At 33.0% G+C, this 25,044-nt stretch overlaps 1 protein-coding gene across 2 annotated transcripts in view; it reads right to left on the reverse strand.

Moving 5' to 3' along the window:
- SLC38A11 (solute carrier family 38 member 11) overlaps positions 1–25,044 on the reverse strand; it is a gene marked incomplete at both ends in the record, with an annotated part of 48,080 nt that overhangs the window by 16,561 nt on the left and 6,475 nt on the right. The window contains 4 exons of one of the 2 annotated variants that reach the window (XM_084230578.1): positions 15,028–15,107; positions 17,124–17,230; positions 21,684–21,749; positions 22,791–22,925. In XM_084230578.1, the coding sequence (XP_084086704.1) occupies positions 15,028–15,107; positions 17,124–17,230; positions 21,684–21,749; positions 22,791–22,925 (388 nt within the window). The remainder of the gene's footprint in view (positions 1–15,027; positions 15,108–17,123; positions 17,231–21,683; positions 21,750–22,790; positions 22,926–25,044) is intronic. The other variant, XM_084230577.1, reaches the window with a different exon arrangement.

Below are 25,044 nucleotides of genomic sequence, written 5' to 3' on the forward strand. Positions count from 1 at the left end.
GCCTAGGAAGCATAAATGCACTCGGTGTAGACTATATTTCATAAATTTGCTGTTCATTCTCTTTGTAAACTCCAACACAAAAACCCCATTTGTTCGGTTAGTTAGTAGGATTTATGCATTATCACTTTTTTCCATGTTTGAAATGTGCAGTTAAATACACAGAGGCACTAGCTATACTACCAGGGAGACCTCCTGCTGTTAAAATGTTTGCTCCAAGTTCTGTGGATTTTTGAGTGGGAGCTGCTGCCACCTGCTGCCATCACTACTTTTACTACATGACAGCAGCATACCTGTCAAACTCCAGTGTTAATGCAGAAAAATACATATTTGTTCAGTCCTTAAAAAAAAAAGATTTAAGAAGGGCAGCTCTAACAATTGTAGAAACTTAAAGAATTTTAACTTTCTATTATTTTTTAAAAGATATGCTTTCCCTGTTGGTGTAGTTGCCTAAGAAAAACATTCATTTTTCCTTTTAGTTCAATGTCCAACTTTTTAATTCATATAAAGAATGAAGTGGTAGGGATTTGATATTCACATTCCTCCATCCACTCAAGTTCTAAAATTTTTGCTTAAGTCCATATGGTTCCTCGAATATATTCCTAGATAAGATGAAGTGTGAAACATTACCTAGAGATGATTTTGAATTTTCTATGTTCATCTTAATGATGCTGATTTTACAAGATGTAAAGTGTAAAAATGATGCTATAGATAGGAAAAAATGTGTGCTCAAATCTAGGAAAAGAGACATTGAAAATAGCTTTCCAATCTTTTATAAAATAGCCTGAGATTGAGTTCCAGAAACAAATGTTCCACAAAAAAAAAGAGAGAAAATTACTTGATGCCTTTTATGAGACTACTGAAAACTTGTAACCAATGTGTGTGAGAAAATGAAATTATATACTGTTATTACTTTAGAATAGAGATGTTGAAATAGAAAATGGAACATTATCAAATGTTTTCAGGCAATGTATAAGAAAAGAGTCATGACTAAGAAGAGTTTCTCCAATCAATTAAAGGTTCATTAACAGAAAAAACTATTAATGTAATTCAGCACATCACAGGTTAATGGTGGAAAAAAGCTTATGACTATCTCAGAACATGTAGAAAAGCCTACAATCCAACATTTATTTTTATAAGCCTACTTATGCAAATTATTACAATATTAATATAATTTCCTTACCCTGATAAAGATTCTCTATCAAAACCTAGAGCAAATAACATATTTAAAAGTGAGTAACTACAAATTATAATTAATGGCAAAGCCAAATAAAGGTGTTCACTGTCATTGCTTCCAGAATATATTACTGGAGTTCCTAGTTAATGTATTAAAATAAGAAATGATAACATGTGATAATTGGAAAGGGATAAATTATTTGTGCACAATATAATTGTGAATGCAGAAAATTCAGGAGATTTACTGCAAAGCTACTGGAATTAATAAGAGTATATAGCAAAGCTATTGGATACCAGTTCTATACAGAAGTCAACAGTGTTGACATATACAAATAGTAAACAAATAAAATGTTTCTTAAGTGGCAGGAACTTAAGACACTAAGGCAGTAACTTTAAACGCTAAATACTTCAAAAGATATGCATGATATTAATGACATGATTTAATTTTATTGAAAGATACAAATAACTAGAGAGATATACCATAACCACACACATAAATGAGAAGACTCAATATCATGTAGATGTCAATTCTTTCCAAATAAACATTTAAGTTCAAAGAAGAAAATATGTTATTGAGGGAGGAGAGGTTTTTTTTTTTTAAACCCAGGTAAAGGTTGATAAACATGATAAAATCAATGGAAGGTAAATATAAAATGTCTGGATGGTAAAGTAATATACATACAAAGTTAAAAATATTTTGATAAACTAAAAACTGGGAGATGAAATTTGTCATGCATGAAACCAAGGAAGGGGTATTGTCTAGTGTGTATTAAACACTTTCACAAATCAATAAGAAAAAGATAAAAATGGTCAATAAATTGCTACAAGTCAAACTACTTAATAACTGGAGAATTTTAAGTGAAATCCATAAAATAGCATTTTACATTTAATTCAATAATAACAATGGAAACTGTTGTGAAAGAAAAATCTGCATTCATTATGGAAAAAACTGTAAGTCATAAAAATACTTTGGAGAAGAATTTGGTAGTATCTAGCAAAGTTAAAATATCAAAATTTGTAAGCAAACAATTACATTTCTAGGTATCCCCTGACTAGGGTAGAATACATATGCACAAGAAAATATGGAATTTTACTGCTGCATTGTTTATATTAGCCAAACTTTTGAAAAAACCTCAATGTACATCAATGGAATTGATACATAAACCCTAAAGTAAAATGGAACATAATTATAAAATTGTATGCTATGGAGCAATAAGAAATAACTCAGTGATAACTGTATCAAAATAAAAATATTTGGAATACAATACTGAGGAGAAAATAGTGGGTTATAGGAAGGAATGTGAAATTTTTTACCACAGTGATTATTCATGTTCATTTTACAAACATACTAATCAATACATATATTGTTTTCAATAAATAAAGGCAGAGCATAAGTATGAAAGTATGAAAAGGAATTATCCAAATCAACTTAAAAATAGTAGTTATTTCCAAAAAAAGACAGAGAGATGAATTGACTTTTAAGGATGATGGTCTATTACGATAAAAATTGGAAGCAAATATAGAAAATTATTTCCAAAAGATCTTGCCCAATTTCCTGTTTTCTCAACTTTATATAATTATACAATATTTTCTACATAAAACCTCTCTGGATTTGAATCTAATTTTTTTTAATGAAATGTGTAATTTGTATTAAGTTTATTTATTTATTAAAGAGCTTATTTATTTTTGTATAGAAGAACTAAGATGTAGGCCAGAGGTGTGTGTGTTGTGGGGGCGGGAGGGTGAGAGGATTCACCAGAGACAGAGTGGGGAGCAGAACAGGCAGATCTACTGAAATATACTGCTGAGGGGAGCAGCGAGTGAGACAGGAGAGGTCTGCTGCGCTATGTGGGTTAGCTCCCTGGCCAGGGATCAAACTCAGGATATTGTGGAGATAGTGCTGAGACTTAACCCTCAGGCCACCAGGGAGGCCCTGACCCTAATTTTTAACCTTGAATTTTCAGAGATTTTAAATTGCAAGTGAGCTTTTCTTTTTTCTAGTCCTTATTTAACTTACTCCATTTTCAACAAATATTTAACCTTGGGCTTCCCCTGGTGGCGCAGGTGGTTGAGCGAAGTGCTGTGAAGCTGGCCCCAGCCTCTCCCACATGGCGTGGCAGACCTTTCCTGACTCACCCGCTGCTCCCCTCATCAGTGTATTTCATCAGTCTGCCTGTTCTGTTCCCCGCTCTGTCTCTGGTGAATTCTCCTACCCTTCTGCGCATCTGACCTGTACCCCAGTTCTTTTATAAATAAATAAATAAACCTAAAAAAATTGTTAACCGTTACTTATCAAGGTTATAATCTCTGAGGATACTGCAGAAAAAGAAGATAAAAGGTCATCAAAATTAACTTTATATTCTATATCGTAATGTAGAGCAGTGCTATACGACAATGCTTTCTGGGATGATTTTAATGTCCTACATTAAAATGGTAACCATATCCTATATGGTTACCACTAGCCACATGTGACTGTTGAACATCTGAAATTATAACTAATGAGACTGAGAAATTTTTAATTTTATCTTATTTAATCTTAAATAGCCTCATGTAACTAGTTGCTATCATACTATACAGCACAGATAGATCTAGAGGCAGTTATGCTGATAATTTTGTTTTAGAAAACCTAAATATTGTCTAATGGTTTTAAAGAGTTAAAGAAATTATCTAAAGAGGTTTGATTATTTTTCATAGTGTTGCTTATGCTCAAAATTTCAGCTGCCATCACCACTTGAGCTTTCTGGGAAGTAATGAGAAGACTGGAGAAACTGATTATTAATAATAAACAAGAATAATTTGCTAATTTATAAAGAACCATAAATATTAGAGAGTTTGCCAAAAACAAAAGCAAAACAACAAACTGGGAGAAACAAATGGAAATTGTCATTATGAATAGAGATAGGGAGGACAGTGTACAATTCATTGAAATCCTATAAAATATTAACCCACTAAATAAAACTTATTTTGTTATTTACAAAATAATAAAATAAAAATTGTGAGCTTTTTTAATTTTAAAGAATAATTCATAATACATTGCTGATGAACAGAAAATGGCTTTCAAATGGTCACTCACATTCACATATATTAACATATAACTCTCATCAGGACTATTTCTTTTGTGAGTTTTCTTCTGAAGGAAACCCAAAATAAGAACTACTCTCCAATTTCTTTTTGTTTTAGTTTCTTCTGTTGCTACTGTAAAAGTTCATTCCCTAAGGAACTAAATCAACTGCATTTATTTATTGTCTGGAGTTTGCTGTGAAAGCCAGTAGTTCCGGAATTCATCCCTGCAGTCAAAAGCATCTCTCCATCAAGTGTTAAGTAAGTGTTAAGTTACCTGCTGATCAACAGAACAGTTCCTGATCCTCAGGTGACTTCTACCTGCTCCTTTCATTTACTGTGATTATTTGGTGGCTACAGATCACACTGTGGTTAATATTGTTAACAAATGACAACTGAAACAGAAGTGAAGCTAATTTCCATTGTGAAGGTCAACCTTTATTACAACTATGAAAGCCCACATAAATACGACAGCTGAAATGGACAAATATACAAGTTTTGGAGTCACAATGAATAGCATTTAAATCTTAACTTTATGATATACTAGTATGATGACTTTGGGGAGATTATTAATGACATTGGTCCCAGTTTTCTGTGCTGAGAACAGAGACAATATTAATAAATCTATTTTGCATATCTGATGAGTTAAAGGAGAAAATGAATGAGTGTGGTATGTAGTAGACAATCAATGTTAGATGAGACCTCCTTGCACATCATTCTTCTTGCACACCTTTTCTTCTGTTGCCATTAAATTAACAATACATGTTGTACTTTGGGTGGTAAAGGACTGTAAGGATACTGTCATTGTTCATCTTCTTTTAGAGAATGAAGGGACCGTGGGGGATGGTGAGATATCATACTTAAATGAATTACTGAACTTGATAACAGATATACATGCAACCATAAGCTCAGCTATTTGGCCAATGATGAAAAATTTTTCATTGTTCACCTACACTTTGATGATCACAGTAAATATTCAGTATTCTATCTCATGTACCAATTTTCTGCATAACTGGGTCTGCCAAACTGGTGCACCTTTCAATTGTATAAAGTCATTTTAGACAACTTTGGAGTATTTGATGCTGCTCACCTCACTCCAGGGTATAAATCCAATCATCGTTTCCACAGTTAAGTTGTAACTAGGTGGTGAAATTAAAAATTTTGCTAAAGTAGTATGGACACTACTATCAATGAAAGGTAATTAAAAATTTGTATAAAAGAAGGCACTCATTAAACCTTCAGATATTTGACATCTAAAATACAGAGGCAAATTGCCTGATTTGTTTAGTCATCAGATAATATCTTAGACTAATCACTTGAAATAAAGCAAGTATAAGCTAAACTTTTACATTTTAAAACTTCTATTTATACAAGCACACAGACACATACACATGCATACACAATTACAAATTAAGGATTACTTAAGTTGTTTTTATAATAAAAATTTCCAGTTATGGAATAAATTTTATTGTCAGTATTTTCCTTTTGTATTGCACTGCAAGGAAAGATTATGAAAGAATATGTTTTATCATTGATACTGATAAAATAAAAGTTTGGTGACATTTAAGTTAATTTTGTTATATTTGCTTTATAGCATTTTATTGAGAAAAACTGACATAACAAATTTCAGATACACAGCATAATGATTCAATATTTGTATATATTGTGGAATGAACACTAGTTAACATCAGTCACCATACACAATTACAATTTTTTTTCTTTTAAAGGATTCTTAAAATTTACTCAACAACTTTCAAATACGAAATTCAGAATTTATAAACTACAGTCACTGTGCTATACATTATATTCCCATGATTAATTTTAAACAGAAGTTTATACTTTGGCCCCTTCACCGATTTCATCCCTTCCTCACCAATCTGTTTCTCTGTACGTGTGAGCTTAGTTTTTTGCTTTTTTGGGTTTCTTTACAGTCAATATATAAGTGAGATCATATGGTATTTGCCTCTCTCTCTGACTTATTTCACTTGGCATAACCCCCTCAAGGTCCATCCAGGTCATTGCAAATGGCAAGATTTCCTTCTCTTTTATTAATGAATAATATTCCATTGTATTTGTGTGTGTGTGTATATATATATATATATATATATGTACTTATATATGTATTTATATATACACACATACATGTACATATATATCACATGTTCTTTATCCATTCATTATTGATGGACACATAGGTTGTTTTCATATCTTGATTATTGTAAATAATGCTGCAATGAACATGAGGGTGCATATATCTTTTCAAGATAGTGTTTTTGCTTTCTTTGTCTAAATACCCAGAAGTGGAATTTCTGAATCATATGGTAGTTCTATTTTAGTTTTTTGAGAAACCACCACTGTTTTACATAGTAGCTACATCAATTTACATTCCACCAACATATGCAAAGATTTCCCTTCACATCCTAACCAACACTTGTCCTTTTAATAATAGTCATTCTAAGGCATATGAGAGAACAGCTTATTGTGGTGTCAGTTTGCATTTCCCTAATGATCAGTGATAATGAGTACCTTTTTATATACCTATTGGCCATCTATATGTCTTCTTTGCAAAAAAAAAAAAAGTCTACTCAGGTCTTCTGCCCACTTTTAAATTTAAGTGAATTTTTTTTTTTAACACTGCACTCTCTTCTTATAGGGAAAGAGGCTGCTTTATTTGTTAAGGAAACTAGATTTTCACTTTCAGGAATTATTAGAAGTCTTATTTTGTTTTCATAAAGCTAGATGGCCTTGCAAATGTTATAAAATCTTGAGATGTGTGTCTGTGTACGTGTGTAATAATCTTTGGAAGCAACAGAAAATTAATCTCTCCTGATTTTTACCAAGTAAATTTCACTGAATACATAAATAACAAGAGAACACTATTCCCAATCTTGGGTGATAAATAAAAAAGTATCCAGTTAAATAAAATAAAAATCATATTTTTTGAAATTGTTTACAGGTATTTTTCCCCTAAGTTTTCAATTAATTGTTAATGCAGATAGTACTTATTCTTCCTTTCTTTCCTGATGTCTTAGTCAGTTAGAGGGTAAAAGCCATTGTAAACTAAAAGATAGAGAAGGGGACAAGACAATTCAGTCATTGAATACATTTTGAGAAAAAATTGTCTAGCCACTTTTGATTCATATTTTGTCACCCACTTTTTTATTTTTTCCCATTATTGGCTCCAATTCCTCTGTGAAATTTTTAAGAATTATGGGTGCACTGGTGTGAAGAGGTAGAATCATATTTCTGGATTACATACAGTGCTGAAAACAATGTTACTTAATAAAAAAGTTATAAAAATAAATAAAATTAGTGTTAACTGTCTTTGTGACTTGTGGTTGAACGGGCAGAGAATGGCTGGGAAAGGACCAGATTTCACTTCTCAGCGAAAAGAAAATTTGTTAGAAGTATGGGTGTTCTTTTACTTCTCTACCATGCTTTTCATAAAAAAGAAAATAAAATATGAAATTTTATAGTTAAAATAAAATATAACTTTGGATATGAGTTGCAGATGGTTATTTTAAAACTGGGGTCTACTTGGTTTTACCTCCCTTCACCTTATATGATGTCTCTGTACAATCCAGTCCCTACCAGACTCTCCCTAAATTTGACTTGCATTTCAAAAACTCAGTGTCATTCTCCTTCATCTCCCACTCTCCCCACTCCTGATTTTTACCAAGTAACTTTCACTGAATGCATAAATAACAAGAGAACACTATTCCCAATCTTGGGTGCTAAATAAAAAGTATCCAGTTAAACAAAATAAAATTAAGCACCTCACTATGAAGCAATCCACAGCCTCTGCAGCACAAATTCGATCCCCAGGCAGCCAGGGAGAAACCACATGGTGAGGCAGACTTCTCCTGTCTCGCCTGCTGCTCCCCTCAGCAGTGTATTTCAGTCATTCTGCCTGTTCTGTTCCCCACTCTGTCTCTGGTGAATCCTCTCACCCCGCACATCTCTGGCTTGTGCCCCAGCTCTTGTATGCATAAATAAATAAATCTTAAAAAAAAGTACTGTATTTTTCCCAGACCTGCTACCTCTCCAATCCTGGTTAATAACTTAAAAGAAGCTGGGGTTCTTCTTCTGGAATCAAATGATATTTTAAAAGTGTTAGCAAATTTTACTAGCAAGGGAGTTGTCTTAAGAAACTTTTTCACAGTGAAAATTTTTTGTATGAAATTTTTATTTTCTCAAGATAATTTTATTGTTTTATTTCCTCAGTTTTGGCCAGTTAATTGTCAAGTTGAATCAACTAAAACAAGAAGGCACAGAGATCCATTCATTTGTTAAACTGATTATTAAACACTTCTTTGCCAGGCTTTAATTGTGTTAGATACTGTGCTGACTAATGGGTATACAGTGTGAATAAAGCTTACAGTGAGGTACAAAAGATATAAAATACACAAGACATAAAAGGTGAGTAAAGATAATTTAACATACAGTGTATACTATGGTGAAAATTTGAGATTTAACCAACCGAAATAATGAAATTATGAACCTCACTTCTGTCTACCACACTCTTAAAAAATACTCTCATCTTTGAAAAAACAGAAGCTATTGGGTATGACCATTCAAATTCCCTTAACTGGTTTTCAGAAAGAATCTATATTTTATACTCCATACTCTCATTGCTTCAAGAGTTTGAAGAAGCATCCTAGCTTCTCTCAAATGAATACTCTATATTGCAAATTCCAATTTCCCAGATTGCTTAGGAGATTTTCAGCTCACCTTTTGGCTTGGAATAAAACATGTTCAATATCTTCCAGAGTGAAAATAAATAGTTATTTTAGACCTCTTACCCCCTCAAGATATTTTCCTATCGTGCTCTTTTCATTCACTAATGTCATTCAAAAAAACAAAAGGTAGGGAAGTCAGGGAGCAATTTGGCAAATTCACTTCCCTATCATTAACTTTACACCTTAATTCTCTCTAACTTGGCTTTCACCTATTTCATTTGCTTGAAATTCCTGAAAGTTGCCAGTAACTTATCACATGAAGTAGGCGTCTGTCATTTGCACCATGCAATGGTTACTCCCTCTGTAATTTCTGTAATTTCCTTTGAGAGCACCCTTTCCTCCATTTTCAGCCTGAGTGCTTTAGTTGAGTTGGCATGCAATCTAAACACAAGCAACTCAACACAGGCCGTGATGATAGCATTTGGGATCATCACAGATCCTCATTAGTGTCAATCAACTATTACTGGAAGTGATGTTGAGGGTAACTAAAAGAGAAAGCTCTTTCTCTTTTTATGAACTTGGACTTTAATGGGACTGCTACTGCCATTTTTTCACAATGAGGGGAAATCTTTATAGTTAGAGCCAAAAAGGAAGCACAGTCAAGAGATGAAAAGAGAGAAACTATGTTTGACTTCATTGACTAATTTCCTAAATACAAACACATCTAATAAAAGAACTAACCTTGAACTTTACAGTTAGGTAAGTCAATAAATTCTCTGTCATTTCAGCCAGAAGGGTTCTGCAATGATTGTCCTTTGCAACAAAAAAGGGCAATAATTTTGACACCACTGTAAAATATAGTGGCTTGTCTTCAACAGAATTATCCCCCCTTTTTTACAAATATGCACTATTCCTCTATCTTTTTACTTACGTTTTTCTGATTCTTTCAAAATGCCCTCTAGTCCTTTTCTTGCATAATATTACATTATAGAATTTCAAGGTTATAAAGAATAAGGAGCAAAGAAACAAACATATTAAAATCCTTAGAGAACACACATTTTGGGGAATGCTGTTTGGAACTTGACACTATTGATTAAAATGCTTTAAAAAATTCATATGAAGAGAACATACTTATAAATTTGTACTGCATCCTATCACTTCCATTCTGAGGAAATGAATACTAATGAGTCACAGAATGAAGGTTTTCATAGTGATAATGCTTCTGATCCTTGTTTTTTTAAAGCGGGCAAACTTATTGCATTTTTATACTAGCACACTTTCTGGAAAGCAATTAAATTGCTTTGCCACCTCAGTTTTTAGAAAGCACAAAAGGTTAGAAAATATAATAAAACTGAACATTATTTCCAAAAAGAACTGAAAGTCATTGGACTGTGAGATATTTGAAATCATATCAAAAAGTAGAATTTATGGCCCTATGAGTTATGGAAAAGGAAATTGAATTGTGTGTTTTATTTTTAAAACACAACCACTAAAGAGGTGTTTCCATAGTAACAAGGTCAATACCAGTTGCCATTACAGACCTTCCTCTTTGCTGACAGTGGATTTAAAGATCTTTTTCAAATATCCTTTAAAAGCTATATGAAAAAGTACAGCTTTTCTGGTCATTCATCTGAACCCAAAATGAGGGAAAACACACATGGAGTATTGAATTTCTCATGTTTTATGGATTATAAGCATTCATGGCTGTCATAATTTCAGTAGGAAACCCATCTGACTAGTTATTATGCCAAGCCCTGCACATGGGATTTGATTAGCCTAATTGTAAATCTGGACAAACAGAAGTTGTTTGCAGTAGTATTCAAACAGATATATAAGGCAGCACAGTATTAAAAAACACACTTCTTTAACATCTAAATATTGAAAGAGTTAAGTAAACAATCCCTGTTATTAGAATAATTTCAAAGGCTCATAGAAAATATCATATCAATACTAGAGGAAGATTAGAAAGATACCTGCCATATTTTTTAAACAGATAAAAATAGGCTAAAAAAATTCGATCCATTTAGTGCCACCTGGAAGTGGCCATGCCTTCCTCTTCATTTTTTATCAAGATACACTGCCCATATAATGGTTGTTTGTGTTACCTTATCTTCCCCACTACATTGTGTGCCTCTTGAGAGCAGAGATATTTTATTTCTCTTTACTTGTTCAATATTTTGTATACAAAAGCACTGAAAAATTAAGTAGAAAGTGAATTATGAAAAATAATGACACACAAGTAATTAATACAAAATAAAATGATACAAAATACCTGGTCTATTATAAATATGTCACTTAAAATACACATTCATAATTCTAATCTGTTTAAATAAAGAGGTCCTAGATTCTTGTTCACAGAATCACCAACTTTTAAATACCAAACCCAAGGGCCTGACTCCTAGACTGGTCCCTTCAAAATATTTGCTGGTGGGGCCCTGGCATCAGAGATTTTTAAAACTACTCAGGTGATTCTAATGTGATGCCAGATTTGAAAATTAACTCTAAATTGTTCTCCTGGGGCTCATTAATGATTGGTTAACTTTTAGCTATGTTTTCTCTCAATATTTGCCTCATAGTCCTATATTTACCAAATCCATGAGACATTTTATTAAAACCAAATAATTTGTTCCCTAAAATCACTTTTCGTAATAAAAGCTTCATTTTTTTCATTCTTTCATCAGGAATCTATTGGCTATTTATTTTATCTTGAGAATTATAATAGGTATGTAGGGTAAGTAAATGATATCAGGCTTTTCTGCCCTCCCACCATTAGGATTTTTGATGGATCCTTGTGGTCCTGAATGCATACCTGATGGCGGGCACCTTGAGTAGGGTGTGGGCATGCATAAGTGGGTACACCTGGGCTAAGACTGGGCTTATAAGGCGGCGTCACGGGGACGCCAGAAGAAGAATGAACCGGAGAGCAGAGAAGCAGAACTACGAGAGCAGCAGAGAACAAGGCCACCAGAGAATGCAGGAGAGCCCAGAATGAGTGAAGACTTGCTGGGGCCTGGGAGGCCTGCCAGCCTTCTGGCCCTCCAGCACCCCTGCCTGCCATGTACCTGGTAAATCCAAATAAAAACCTGCAAAAACCACCAAGGCTCCAGGACTCCTCCTTTACCCCGTCTGCTTGGGTCATAAAGATCCTGCGCTGTGCCCATTCCTACACCTACAAGGTACTACAGCAAAATAAAAATTTAGCAAAGAGTCTGCCTTTAAGGAGTTTAGAGGTGAGTGGAAAGTGGAAGAAAGAAGTATGTAAATGTAGGAACAAAATGGTTCCTATGTGGTTGATAAATTTCCATGGTCTATGAAAGAAAAAAAAAATGAGATGAGGAGCTGAATTTTGCCATCAAGCCTCCATGCCTAAACATACTATCAATTTCTTAGTTAATGGCACTTTGTGATAGACTGATTGTTATTGATATCTGCTAGGTGGAATAGAACTTAGGTTATTATCTGGTAAAATTAAGCACAATTCTACAGGATAGGCAGCGATCATGGTCATTAGTTGAAGTTCTGACATATGTCCAACTCCCTAACACTAAGAATTGTTTCTGTTCAAATCTAGTTATTATTTCTCTTCTACTTGAGACCCTCATCAAGTTAGCTTCTTCCTGGATTCAAGTTCTAGTCTTCAGCTGCTGCTTATGCCCTAAACGGAGTTACAGAGTCATCACCATCTGCACTACCAGGGATTTCCCCTTTCCAATAAAAAATCTGCACAATGAGCACTGCCCATTACTGCTCCTCTTTCCAGGTAAAAGATCCTGCAGCTCATTACATCTCCAAAATTTCAGCTCTCTAGGTCTTCTGGCTAGTCAATTCTGTATTCTGGCTGCACTCAAAGAACTGGGGAGTGGTTTTAAAGGTGCTCTTTTTGTAGAAGAATAACAGGTATTGCATTAACGGTACTAAAATTTCCAGACCTGCAGAAGCTTAGGATAAAAGCTTCAATTACAAGTCTATCTTATACAACTAAAAGTTTTAATCCAATTCTTTTCAATATACTTATTAGATTTTGTTACTGTGAGTAAAACTTTGAAACAGAGTTGAATACTATCCATTATAATAGATGCTAAAATAATGCTGCTGGAATTGGCTAGATGCGTCTGCGTTTTTGTACTTATCTTTCCCATATTGCTAATACACTTTACCTCTATCTGTGTAGAAAAATTAAGATTCATCTTTTAAAATATCCAAACCATATTTTTCTTCCTTCAGGAAGTTCCCCCTGATTCAGATAGACTATTAAGCACTCCCTCTTTTAGAGCTGTCATAGCCCACTGTTTCTATCTGCATTTCTCATACTATACTGTCTTTATTTTTCTTCTCTTTTACTTTGAAATAAGTCTCTTCTCCATCCTAGATTGTCAACAACTTTGAGCAGGTCCTGATTTATATATTTCAGCTCTTCTCTCCAGGCACAGCACAATAGTTAGAAACAATAGGCATTCAGTAAGTATTTACAAAATGAAAGAATAAATGGCCACATTGAAGTGGCAGGTGCATTTCAAAACACTGCTGCAGTGGACTGAATTGTATCTTCCCCTTCCCCCATAAAATTCATATGTTGAAGCCCTAACCCCCCAGTGTGCTAGTATCTGGAGATGTGGCCTCTGGGAGATTATTAGGTTTAGATGAGGTCATGAGGGCAGGGCACTCTTGATGGGATCAATGCCCTTATAAAGAGAGACACCAGAAAGCTTGCTGTCTTTCTCACTCCCTGCCAAGTGAGGTCACAGGTCAGAAAGGGATCCCTGAACCTGACCACAATGGCAGCTGTAGAACTATAAGAAAACAAATTTCTGTTGTTTAAACCACCCAGATAATATTTTGTTCTGGCAGCCCAAACTGAGTAATCTTACAGTGAACTGGGATTAATGTACATGAAGATAAAATTAATATAAACATGGTAGATATGTATATTTTCCCTATCATTTAAATTCCTTTAATGTATAGTTGCTTGTTTTTTCAAAGAAAATGTCATATCAAATGAACTTACATATGCATTTCACACTTCCTTCCACATAAATGTGAGGCATAATTTTTGGTATTTCCCTTGTACACTGAAAAAAGTCTGACATAAACATATCTCAACATCACAAGGAAGTGATTTTGCAGAACAATGAATCAATAGGAAAAAATAAGTCTCCTTGGGGACTGCATCATCAACTATAGCTATTCACTTGGTTTTCTGTTGTTCCTTACAAATAACATTCATTGAAGATTGAGCATGTTTCTTGCACTGTGATAGACATTATTTCTTAAGGTAATTCATATTGTCTTCTTTACTATAGAGAAAAATTTTAAAGTCTTACAGAAGTGCCATTATACATCGCTATTCAAAAAATACTGATTGTGCGCTGTGGGGATCCAATTTTGTGATTAAAGCCAACTGAAGCTGGTTTCACTCCAGCATTCTCTTTGGACTATGCATATAAACTACCCAATCTTTAATGGTGCATCTATTCTATTAAAGCACACAAACTGTGTCATTCATATCAGCAGTATCCACGCTTTGAACTTCACGGAGAAATTACATATTTAAAATTGGGGGAAAACTAATGTCATGTCGCCAATATTTTGTTTAAGCTAATTAATAACACTAAAAACAAATAAATACCACTATCAGCTATCACCATCAATCCACCGATGACAAAATATTTTAATACAAAATAATTAAAGAATATAATCATAGTAGAGAATAAAGGATAGTTTTCAAAGTCACTACACTTAATTTATTTTTCTTATCTCAGCCTAGACTGTGAAACATTGTTAAAAAACAAATCATCTCTGGGGGTGGAAGATATAGAAATATCTGCATCTATCACTGATGTCTCTGCTTAGCTCCTATTTGTCCCTATTCAAAATCCCTTCTTTATTCTTACGGCTGGCCATCAAATCATAACTCAGTTTAATCCCATCAGCCATGTAGGGTTCAACTGAAAAATGAGTGTCTAGTAAGATATAATTATTTTTTCTCACTTAGGCAAATACTAAAGATAAACAATGCTTCTGGTCCCAGGATTTCTTTATATTTCTGAATCTATAATATGCAATATACATACATGATAGCTATAAATTAAAGATCAAACAATGTAACAAGACTTACATATGCGGACTCAATGAAACTGCTCTTGCCATTACAATTCCAAGAATGAGACTTGTTAAAGTTGTAGATATAAGAGAGATCTGCAAAAGAAGATGTAATGATATCATCAGTTTAGAGCAGGAATGACTGTTATAAAAAATTTAGCTTTTTCTCTTTTTACATGTTTTTTTTTTTCATAAAATTCTTTAGTAGTTAATTCTTAATGTGTTGATAATTGAAGTCATGGAGATTCTCATCAGATCTTCATCTTAACCTTTTTCCCTTAAAATTAAAAATGTATCACATGACTATCTTGCAAAATTATTTTAAGTGTTTTTAGTGGGTTCCTGTGTAGAACACAAAAAGGATGGTTTTGGTTTATGAAAGCAGAAGTTAAATTGTTTTTATTCTCTGGCCCTACTGTGGTGCTCACTTATGCTTTTTTTTTTATCTACAAATGCTTCTTCTGCTTCTGTCTTTCTTAACCCCACACTTTCAACACAACACCCTCTCTAACACCTGCCCATTCATACCCATTTTTGGGGAGTGCCTCTGCTTTTTCTGCTTTGCTCTCCAGCTCTTTTAGTCTATTTTTCCTTTTTGTTTTTACCCTTTGTCCCATGTTTCTAAATCTTCTTTGCTTCTTCCTCTCCCCCTTCTGCTATTATTCAAATGGCTAAAATATAAATTGCTTCGTGTGTATGTGCTCTGTGCACTCATTACATTAAGTCAGTGTTTCTACTCTTAACTTTTTAATGAATAAGCATATTTTGGACTTTTTTCTCTTATTAGAAAGATAGCAAATCACTTGCATTTAATTTGAATGTCATTAACCTTATTTTCTGAGTTGTTAGCTTTTAAGTAGAAAGAAAGTTCTATTTGGACTCCTCCAATCTACTGAAAAAGAGAGCGATTAAATAACATCCAAAGATCACATAGCTAGAAAGCTGCAGAAGGGAGACTCAAAGGCAAGCGGCCATACTCCAGGTCTGGGCTCTTACTAGCTCTGCTCACTAGCAGCTTTATCTAGATATTGCAACATAGCACACTTAAAGGATATTCTTGGGGGAAAAGTAGTTACTAATACTATGATAGAATATTAGTAGCTTTCTTTTCATGAATGCCTTTTTTCTCCTCTAAGAAGATAACACTTATTGAACATTTAAAATAGAAAATAGTTCAATCATTTTAGATGGTCCCCAAAATGCTCCTTTTGATAAACTCCTGCTTATTTCTGAATGACTCTTAGGGAAGGAAGGTGAAGTGGTCAGTATACTCTAATAATGCCTCCATCCTCAGTTCTATCTGGAGGAGAGACGTTAACTATGGATACACATCAAAGGGAAAAGTAAAATTCAATCAGCTGCTTCAAACTAGAATATAAAAATATCATATGCATAACTCTTTAAAAAAATTCCTTCTGAATTCTTGGCATCAGATAGCTATAGAGCCAACAATATTTTGGGTAAAATACAAATATTGCTTGAGAGTAAGGAATAAAATACAGACAGATAAAGGCTAATCTATGCAAATGAGCATATGTGGTGATTTGAGTAAATATTTGGCTGGTTTTATTAGAAAGAAGTCAGCATTTGTCTTTAGCTATACAAATCATAAATATTGTCCAAATTCAAAAATTAAACATATTGATATATAAACTCATTGGATGAAAACAGGCATGACAGATACTGCAATTTACAAAAAATTTTTAAGCCAATAAAGTGATCCATCCTCACTTCTGAGTTTAATTTCAAATTGTTTGACCTTGTGTATATTAAAAGATGATAAAACATGTTTTCAGTAAGACTTGTTTTAAGTATGTTTCTTTATATTTTCTAAACATAAAAAAATGACACTTTTTTTAAACATGAAGAAACTGGCACCAAAATGAAAAAGAAATAATATATTTAGTTCACACTCATCAACTTACTAACCATCAATGCCCCTACATAAGCTAAAGATTTGATCATAGTTTAGTCAAGTATAGTTATAAGTAAAATACAGGAAGTTAAAGGAAAATATGGTAATGAAGAACTTGGCCATATTGACAGTAGTGTCACAAAAGTAACGCAGGTAACAAAGTACATTTCTAAGCTTATTTAAAATGTAAAAATTACCTTTCCAAGCTTTGCTATATCTCGGTACAAGGATAATGGCAGAGTAAAAGCAACCGTGGAAAGCAAAATAATGAAGTGGCGACCAATAAACAAGTTTTCAGGATCAACTAAAATACAATAAATTTTAGAGTGTTTAGGTAGGAGTAACATAAGTAGATAACCAAACATTGAATATTACTAAGTAATAACACATAAATTACAAAGGTTTTATGAGTGTAAATTAATTCCATAAAATCATAGAAAAATAGAAATAAATCACAAAAGTGTATGTACACAGAACAATTTAAACATAAACCTACATTTTAATTAGTGCTATATTTTACACTCAAATGATTTTAATAGATTCCTGGTCAGTTTCCCTACTCTACGTTCCTTCGTCCCCTTAAAATACACTCAAACCACAAACTATAGAGATCCTTTCCAAACACAAAAACATCACTGTCTGTTCCAAACCTTCTCATGGCTTCATTTATGAAGCTACATGAGGACAGGGCATTTTCTGAGGTTTTTAACTTTGTATTCTAAAATGACTTGGAGGGTAAACCTTAAAATTTCCAAAATTGAGGTATCTATCTATCTATCTATCTATCTATCTATATCTATCTATTATCTATCTAGCTATTCAATATATTTTTATCCTTTGTGAGAAAGGAATGGCTTCCTTGAGGGAAAGTAGACAGAAGCAACTTGTTGGACAGGGAAAATGTCATTGGGAACAGCTGGGACCTGATGCGCCCTCAGGCTGCTGACTCTCATAAGGAGAGAATATTGTGTGTGTTTCTTTATCAAACACAAATGAAAGTGGTGAAGATAAAATAAAACATGGCAGGATTTATATATTTTTAAGATGTGTTAATTAGTTTTCACCTCAGGAGCTATATATCTTTTCAAATGCAGACACCATTAGTTCATACTGAATTTCTTCAGAGATCAATCAAGTCATTCTATTTTTGAAATGTTGTCAGCGCTAGCAAGTCTTTATGCATTCATTTGTGCAAAGTGTAAAGCCTGAAGAGGTAAAGTGAATGTGATTTTAAAAAAGAGAGAGATTATTCTGAAAAGTGAGAGGACTTTTCTTATATGGCATACAAACTGAGTTCCAGGACTGGAATCTGAAACGGCATACATCCCCACTACCCCCAACACATGGATTAATCATGAGTATTTGTTTAACTCAGTTTTAATAAACAATTATCACGAAGTTGTGAATTAAACAGTAAAACAGGAAGCTCAAGTTACCAAATTCATGAACTTTATTATTTACAAATTTTTAGTGAAGATAATTTGTATTTAATTATTTGTATCTCTGTTTCTATTTATTTCTTCAAACCATATGCTTTACTAATATGTTTCATAGAAAATATATTCCCTTCACTGGGAAAATTTTAAGCTCTAAGAAACACTAAATAGACTGCTATGAACTGCATGTAGGAGCCTAATTAGTGAGTATCTCCATTAGTATAAAGAACATTTTCCACTAATGAGCAAATGATGACATCTATTACATATAATGATATCCTAACAAAAATGCACCTGAACAAGCATAGAAAAGAAAACTGAATGCTGAAACTAGAAAAAAAATGTATTGAGGATTAATTGATGTATTACATTGGTTTCAGGTGTACAACATAATGATTTGATATTTAGAGATTGCTAAAAAGATTACCAGAGCAACAGCAGTTACCATTTGCCATCAGACAAAGTTAACTTTAAGGTTTATTACCTTGCAACTTTTAAGTCTACTCTACAATACCACTAACTACATTTGCCATGTTGTATATACATCCCCATCACATATTTATTTATAAGGGGATATTTGTATCTGTTTTCACACCCACTTCTCTCCTATCAACCAGTGCACTGTTTTCATTATTTGTTTTGTTTTGTTTGTTTTTATAATTGTACATACAAGTGAAATCATATGGTGTTTGTCTCTCTGATTTATTTTGCTTACATAATTCAAGATCCATTCATGTTGTAATAAATGGTAAGATTTCATTCTTTTTTATGCTCAGTAGTATTCCTCTCTGTGTGTCTGTGTGTGTGCCTCTAAAAGCATACATCTTTTATCCGTTCACGCACTGAAGGACACTTAAGTTCTTTTCACATATTGGTTACTGTAAATAATGCTAATATGAATAAGATATATCTTCAAATAAGTGTTTTCATTTTCTTTGGCTAAATACCCAGAAGTGGAATTGCCTGACCATACAGATGAATACTAAACTTTTTGTAAAATTTCAAAATCAATTGAATATACTACTTCTTACACCAATGTTTCTCATTACTCTGACTTATATCAAAGACCAATGCCTGGTTTACCTGAGAAAACATGCAATTGCCTGCTTGCCAATTTAAGATATTGATAGTGTATTTCAGGGGAAATATACAGCTTTTCTAAGGATGACTTACTTCTAAAAATACACTGGCAGCATACTATGCTTTAAAGATATACAAACAAAGCATAAATTATAAAACATCACATTCAACAATGGTAAAGAAACTGACAAGAATAAAGTGTGCTCTGCAAAATTGACCTACTTTTTAAAGGTCATTTTTGATTCTTATAAAATTAATAATCAGGATGTTGGTTTCAAATGGAATTTTAGCCTCACCCAGGATGTTTTACTTTTATTAAAAGTGCATACTCATTCATAAAATTTAAATAAATAAAATTTATTAATCAAAATATTTCTATCAGAGAAAATGAAATGAATTATGATTTAGCTTACTATACAGTAGATGCTGTATGAGAGATGACTGAATAGCTATTAAAGCAAACAGGAAAGATCTCTATGATTTGACATGAGAATGGGTCTCTAATACACTAAGAAGCACTTTAAAGAACAAGATGTAGATTATATTATTTATATGAGTATATGAATTCTTATAATTCTAAACATACGATTCAAAAAGGAAGGAAAGGAGGAAGTTGTTGAAAGTATTACCCCTACATGATTGTCCCAAGAGAAAGACGTTATTGAGAATGTCTATCTTCTCCATTTTGCTTGTCTGTGTTTTCTAATATTTTCCTAATAAATATGTACTACTTCTCAAATAAGAAAATAAAGGGATAAGAAGTTCTTTTACACAAACACTGCTCTTTTGAAAAACTAAAAAATTTCAAAGAAATCAAACAAACAAAAATTCCATGGACCCCACAATTAAAAGATAACCAGAGTTCATGTGTAAATGTATTTCTCCTTACCGACTTAAGGAAATAGAAACAAACAATTTAGATAATATTGCATACATAACACATAGGCTGCCCATTCTATACACTTATGATCTCAGTTTAAGAAAGCATGACTTGGAGGTGGAAGGCTGGGACAGAAGTTGTAGACAGTTCAAGGTAACAATAATAATAGAAGTGTGAGAAAGGCTTCTCCATGGGAAGTACTCTATCATTTTTTTTGTTGTTGTTTCACACAACAACTCTATGAAGCAGGTGGTATTCTGATCCATAATGTAAAGATGAAGAGTCTGGAACACAGAGAGGTCAATTAACCTGTATCTCTCAAGTAGTGCATCTGTGATTTGATGGTCAAGTCAATCCTGTGTGAGGAATATGTGCAATTTCTAGTTCTAGGTTTTATTTTATCCTACTTTATATGTTTTTTGAATGAGTGATTCAAGCACTAAGAGGAAAGATGTTTTTCACCAGTCCAGCTGTAACAACTAGTTAGGTCACAATGAAATGGGTATTATGTGGCTTGGATGAGACACTTCAAAAAGACTCATGATCTCTAAATTATTCAAACCGCCATGATAGGAAGGGTTTAACAGATAGTAGGTTTGTGGTACATGTTGAAAAGGTCAACCCAAATTTATAATAGATAAATAGATGTACATTCATGCAAAGGAACAGATTTCAGGGATTTAAAAAAATAATAATAAAAGAGCAAACAACTGACAAATCCAAAGACAACGAAGAATTTCACAACCATTATGCTAAGTCAAAGAAGCCACACTCAAAAGCCTACATACAGTAAGGTGCCATTTGGCATTCTAGGAAAAGAAAATTTGGAAGAGAAATCAGACTGGTGGTTGCCAGGTGCTGGAGATGAGGAAGGATGTGACTATATAGGGGAGCAGGGAAAATTTTAGGGGGATAATGATGGAATTTCCTCTCAATTTTGATTATGTGTATGACTATATGTATTCATCAAAAACACAGGATTATACATTAAAAAGGGTTAATTTTACTGTATTAAAACTATACCTTGATATAAATAATGGGGGGAAAGATCAGCTTGCATATTTAGGAAATGATATAGTAAAAATAATACATGAGAAAATGTGACACCAGAAAGTTGGTGACATGTATTATAACATGTTTAAAAGATAAAGTATTCTATGTATTATAACATTTATTATTCTAATATTCCCTATTAGTAGGATTATATATTACTATATATAAAAGTAGGTTAATTCTTTCGGTTCACAGACGTTGCCAGATTTTGAAGTCATTTAATTCCCCTACTTGGAAATATTTTACTTATAAATTACATGAGCCACATTAATTATGAATAGCTATATAAAATAAATATATCAACTTACCTCCTGGGATTCTTTGAAAAACTTTACTCAAAGTATCCCCAGTTATTATGTTGTAACTTATCATAGCTAAAAACAGTTAAAATAAGACAGTCACCAACAAATCATCATGTATTACATCTTGAATATTTTTATAGTTGTCAGTTATTACTTCCCAAATAGACAAACTTACAAATTAATTATATATATATAATTATATATAATTATCAATATGTACAACTTTTAAAATAATTAGCCAACATATTTACAGGAGGATATCAATCTTTCATTACAAAAAGATTTCACTTCACAAATTGATTCTTTATAAAACACATTTTTAAATAATAGCAAGTTTTGGTAGTGATTTTAAATGCGATGTATTTTGATATTAATATTCAGTTACCAAGTACTTTTTCAGGAACACATGTATTGCTCAAAGTGAGGAATAATAATAGAAAATTGTGAAGGCTCCAAAATATCCCCCCCCCCTTTTTTTTTTTTGGGTGGGTCGCTCACCAGCGCTGCAGAGGCTGTGGGCAGCTTTGCAGCCCAGCGCTCAACCGCTGCGCCACCAGGGGAGGCCCAATATCCCCTCATTTTAAAAAGTTTTCTGAGCCTTCTGTGTAGACTTAAGGAACTGGTAGTTTGAAAATTAGCTTCTTTATTACTGATTTGTAAAATGAAATCAATTTGGCCAAGGTGAATGTTAACAATTTACTTAGTTAAGAGCTAGGTGACATTTTTCACCATTCTGGTAAAATCTTTAAGCAGCATGTTGGCCTTGTACAAAGCTTCCAGAAATTCTTAGATTTTCAAAAAATTGTATTTCAGTCTTAGAGAAACTATTGTTTCTCTCATTTTGAGATTAGTCTATTTCTCAACAAACTAGGGATGCACAGCATTACCCTAAAGAAAATTAGCCTCATTTAATTTCAGTGAAATATCCAGAAAATCAACCAAAAAGGCCAAAAAAGAAGGGGAAAATGGCTAATTAAGTAAACAATTTGGAAAATATTTCAACTACTGTATTCTTTAATGATTAATGAAACAACTATTTTATTCAGAAATGACTGTATGTTTATGTAAATATTTACAATATTCTTATATTTATCTTACCTATAAAAATCTTACCTATAAAAGGATACAAAAACTGTAGAACAGAAAGGAGGAGATACCCTGGAAAGCCAAAGGTTTTATTAACCAAAGACTGGTAAGTGTCTGTTCCAGAGAGTATTCCTCCTTTTATCAATAAAACCAGGGAAAAGTCTGCAGGAAAAAAAAAATATGTAAATGTCAGACTATCATTAATAGTTTTTTTAACATGCCTTAACTACCATTCAGATAAAGGGAAATTTTAAGGAAGAGTTAAATTAAATCTATTCCAAAACAATTACCACTATTATTAGGATTACTTTCTTTTCATAAAACACTACCTTTTGTGAAAAGGTAGTTTCCAGTTATAAATTTTTCGATTGGGATGCAAATATAATTAAATATATCCATTTAAGTAACTGGTCAGAAGAGGGTATGTAGACTAGTGTCAAAGCATCAGTTTTCCTTTTTGCTTTCCTAGCTTGACCAATGTAACCACGATTAATAAGATGTGGCTCAATTATTCAAGCATTAGAATGTAGACATTCAAACATCTCATAGGCATTTAACATGTAAAGACTGGAACATTACAAAATGTTGTAAGCATTCAAAAAAAGCAGATTTGGTAGAATAAGATCATCTGTTTTATAACACATTATCATTCATAACTTTTTGTTAGTTATTACGGTTAGGGAGACACTAAGAATTTTTTTTAATTTACAGTTTGGAGACTTGAGTTCCAATATTAGAATTGAAATGAAGATACAAATATATAGATATTACATAATTAAAACTTAATGTCTTTATTTTTCATTTATTTCAGTGTTATTTGAACACCTAAAAAACGACACTGTAATTGTGCCGAGTACACAGCTATGTACATGGTGTGAAATTTGCTTTCTTATTTCTCTATCTCATGCTTCCATCACAAGTGATTTCTTTTTATCCTTTAAGCAATTTAGAAAAGCATTATAATTCAAAGAATAAAATACAGATCACTGCATTACAGTTTCCATCTTGACTCGCCCAAATCCCTCACCCCCGCCATGACATGTCTCGTTTTAAGTTCATCAATGAGCTCCAACTTGATAAACATAATTAACATCTCTTAAATCTTAATCACTTTTTGCTTGTTCAGCAGTATTTCTTTTCATGTTTAGCAAACCCCACTTGTCCAACCATCCTCTCTTGGTCTTTACATTATTAATTTCTCTTGGATTCCCTCCTACCTTTTTAGCTATTTATACTCAGTTTTCCACTAGCTTCTATTTTTACCCTGGATTCTTGGACTCTTATCTCATTTTTCAAGAAGTCATGTGGTAAACCGTGTCCTTGGTTTCAATTTTTATACAGATGTTAGAAAACCCCAAATTTGTAAGTCCAGTCCACACGCCTCTGAAATTCCAGACTTCTACATCTACATTTTTCAGTTGTCAATATAGAGTTTTGGAACATTTTTTTTTATTTTATACATTTTTTACATCATTTTTCATTTTTGCACAATGTATGCATTTTCATCTTGGTTATAGTCACTGTACAATTCCCACCCCCCTTGTTTTGATCCTACTCCCTCCTCTCCCCCCACACCATAGTGTGTCTCTGGTTTATAGTTGCTTGTTGATTTTGATTTTTACTTTATTATAATTAGTTTTTTTCTGGTCCCTTATTTAGGTTTTCTAAATTACTATGAGTGAGACCATGCGATATTCAAAAGGGAATCTGCACCCCTATGTAAATAGCAGCACTATTTACAATAGCTGAGCCATGGAAACAACCCAAATGCCCAAAAATAGATGACTGGATCAAGAAGATGTGGTAAATATACACAATGGAATATTACTCAGCAATCAAAAAAGATAAACTCATGCAATTTGCAGCAACATGGATGGAGCTGGAAGGGATCATGCTTAGAGAAATAAGCCAGAAAAAAGAGTTTTGGAACATTTTGATTGTGAGGGGAGTGTAATAGAGATGAGGACAGGTTTTATAAAGATAACTGTTACAGCATTATGGAGAGTTAGCCAAAACTTTACAAATACGAAAGGCAGGAAAACTGTACAGCAACTTATTTATCAAGGAAGAGGATCTGAGAGGAAATGAGTAACAGAGAGGAAGAAACCAATTTCACAAATGTGATATTTGGTGAAGAACTAAATGCTTGGCATGCGCATGATCAGAACTCTATGAAAGTTCAAATGTGGTATTACTGTTAGGCAAGACAAAGATATAAAAGGAATCCAAATTGGAAAAGAAGAAGTAAGATTATCGTTATTTGCAGAATACATGATAGTAC

The sequence above is a fragment of the Talpa europaea genome, assembly GCF_964194135.1.
Source record: "Talpa europaea genome assembly, chromosome: 1".
Taxonomy (NCBI): Eukaryota; Metazoa; Chordata; class Mammalia; order Eulipotyphla; family Talpidae; genus Talpa; species Talpa europaea.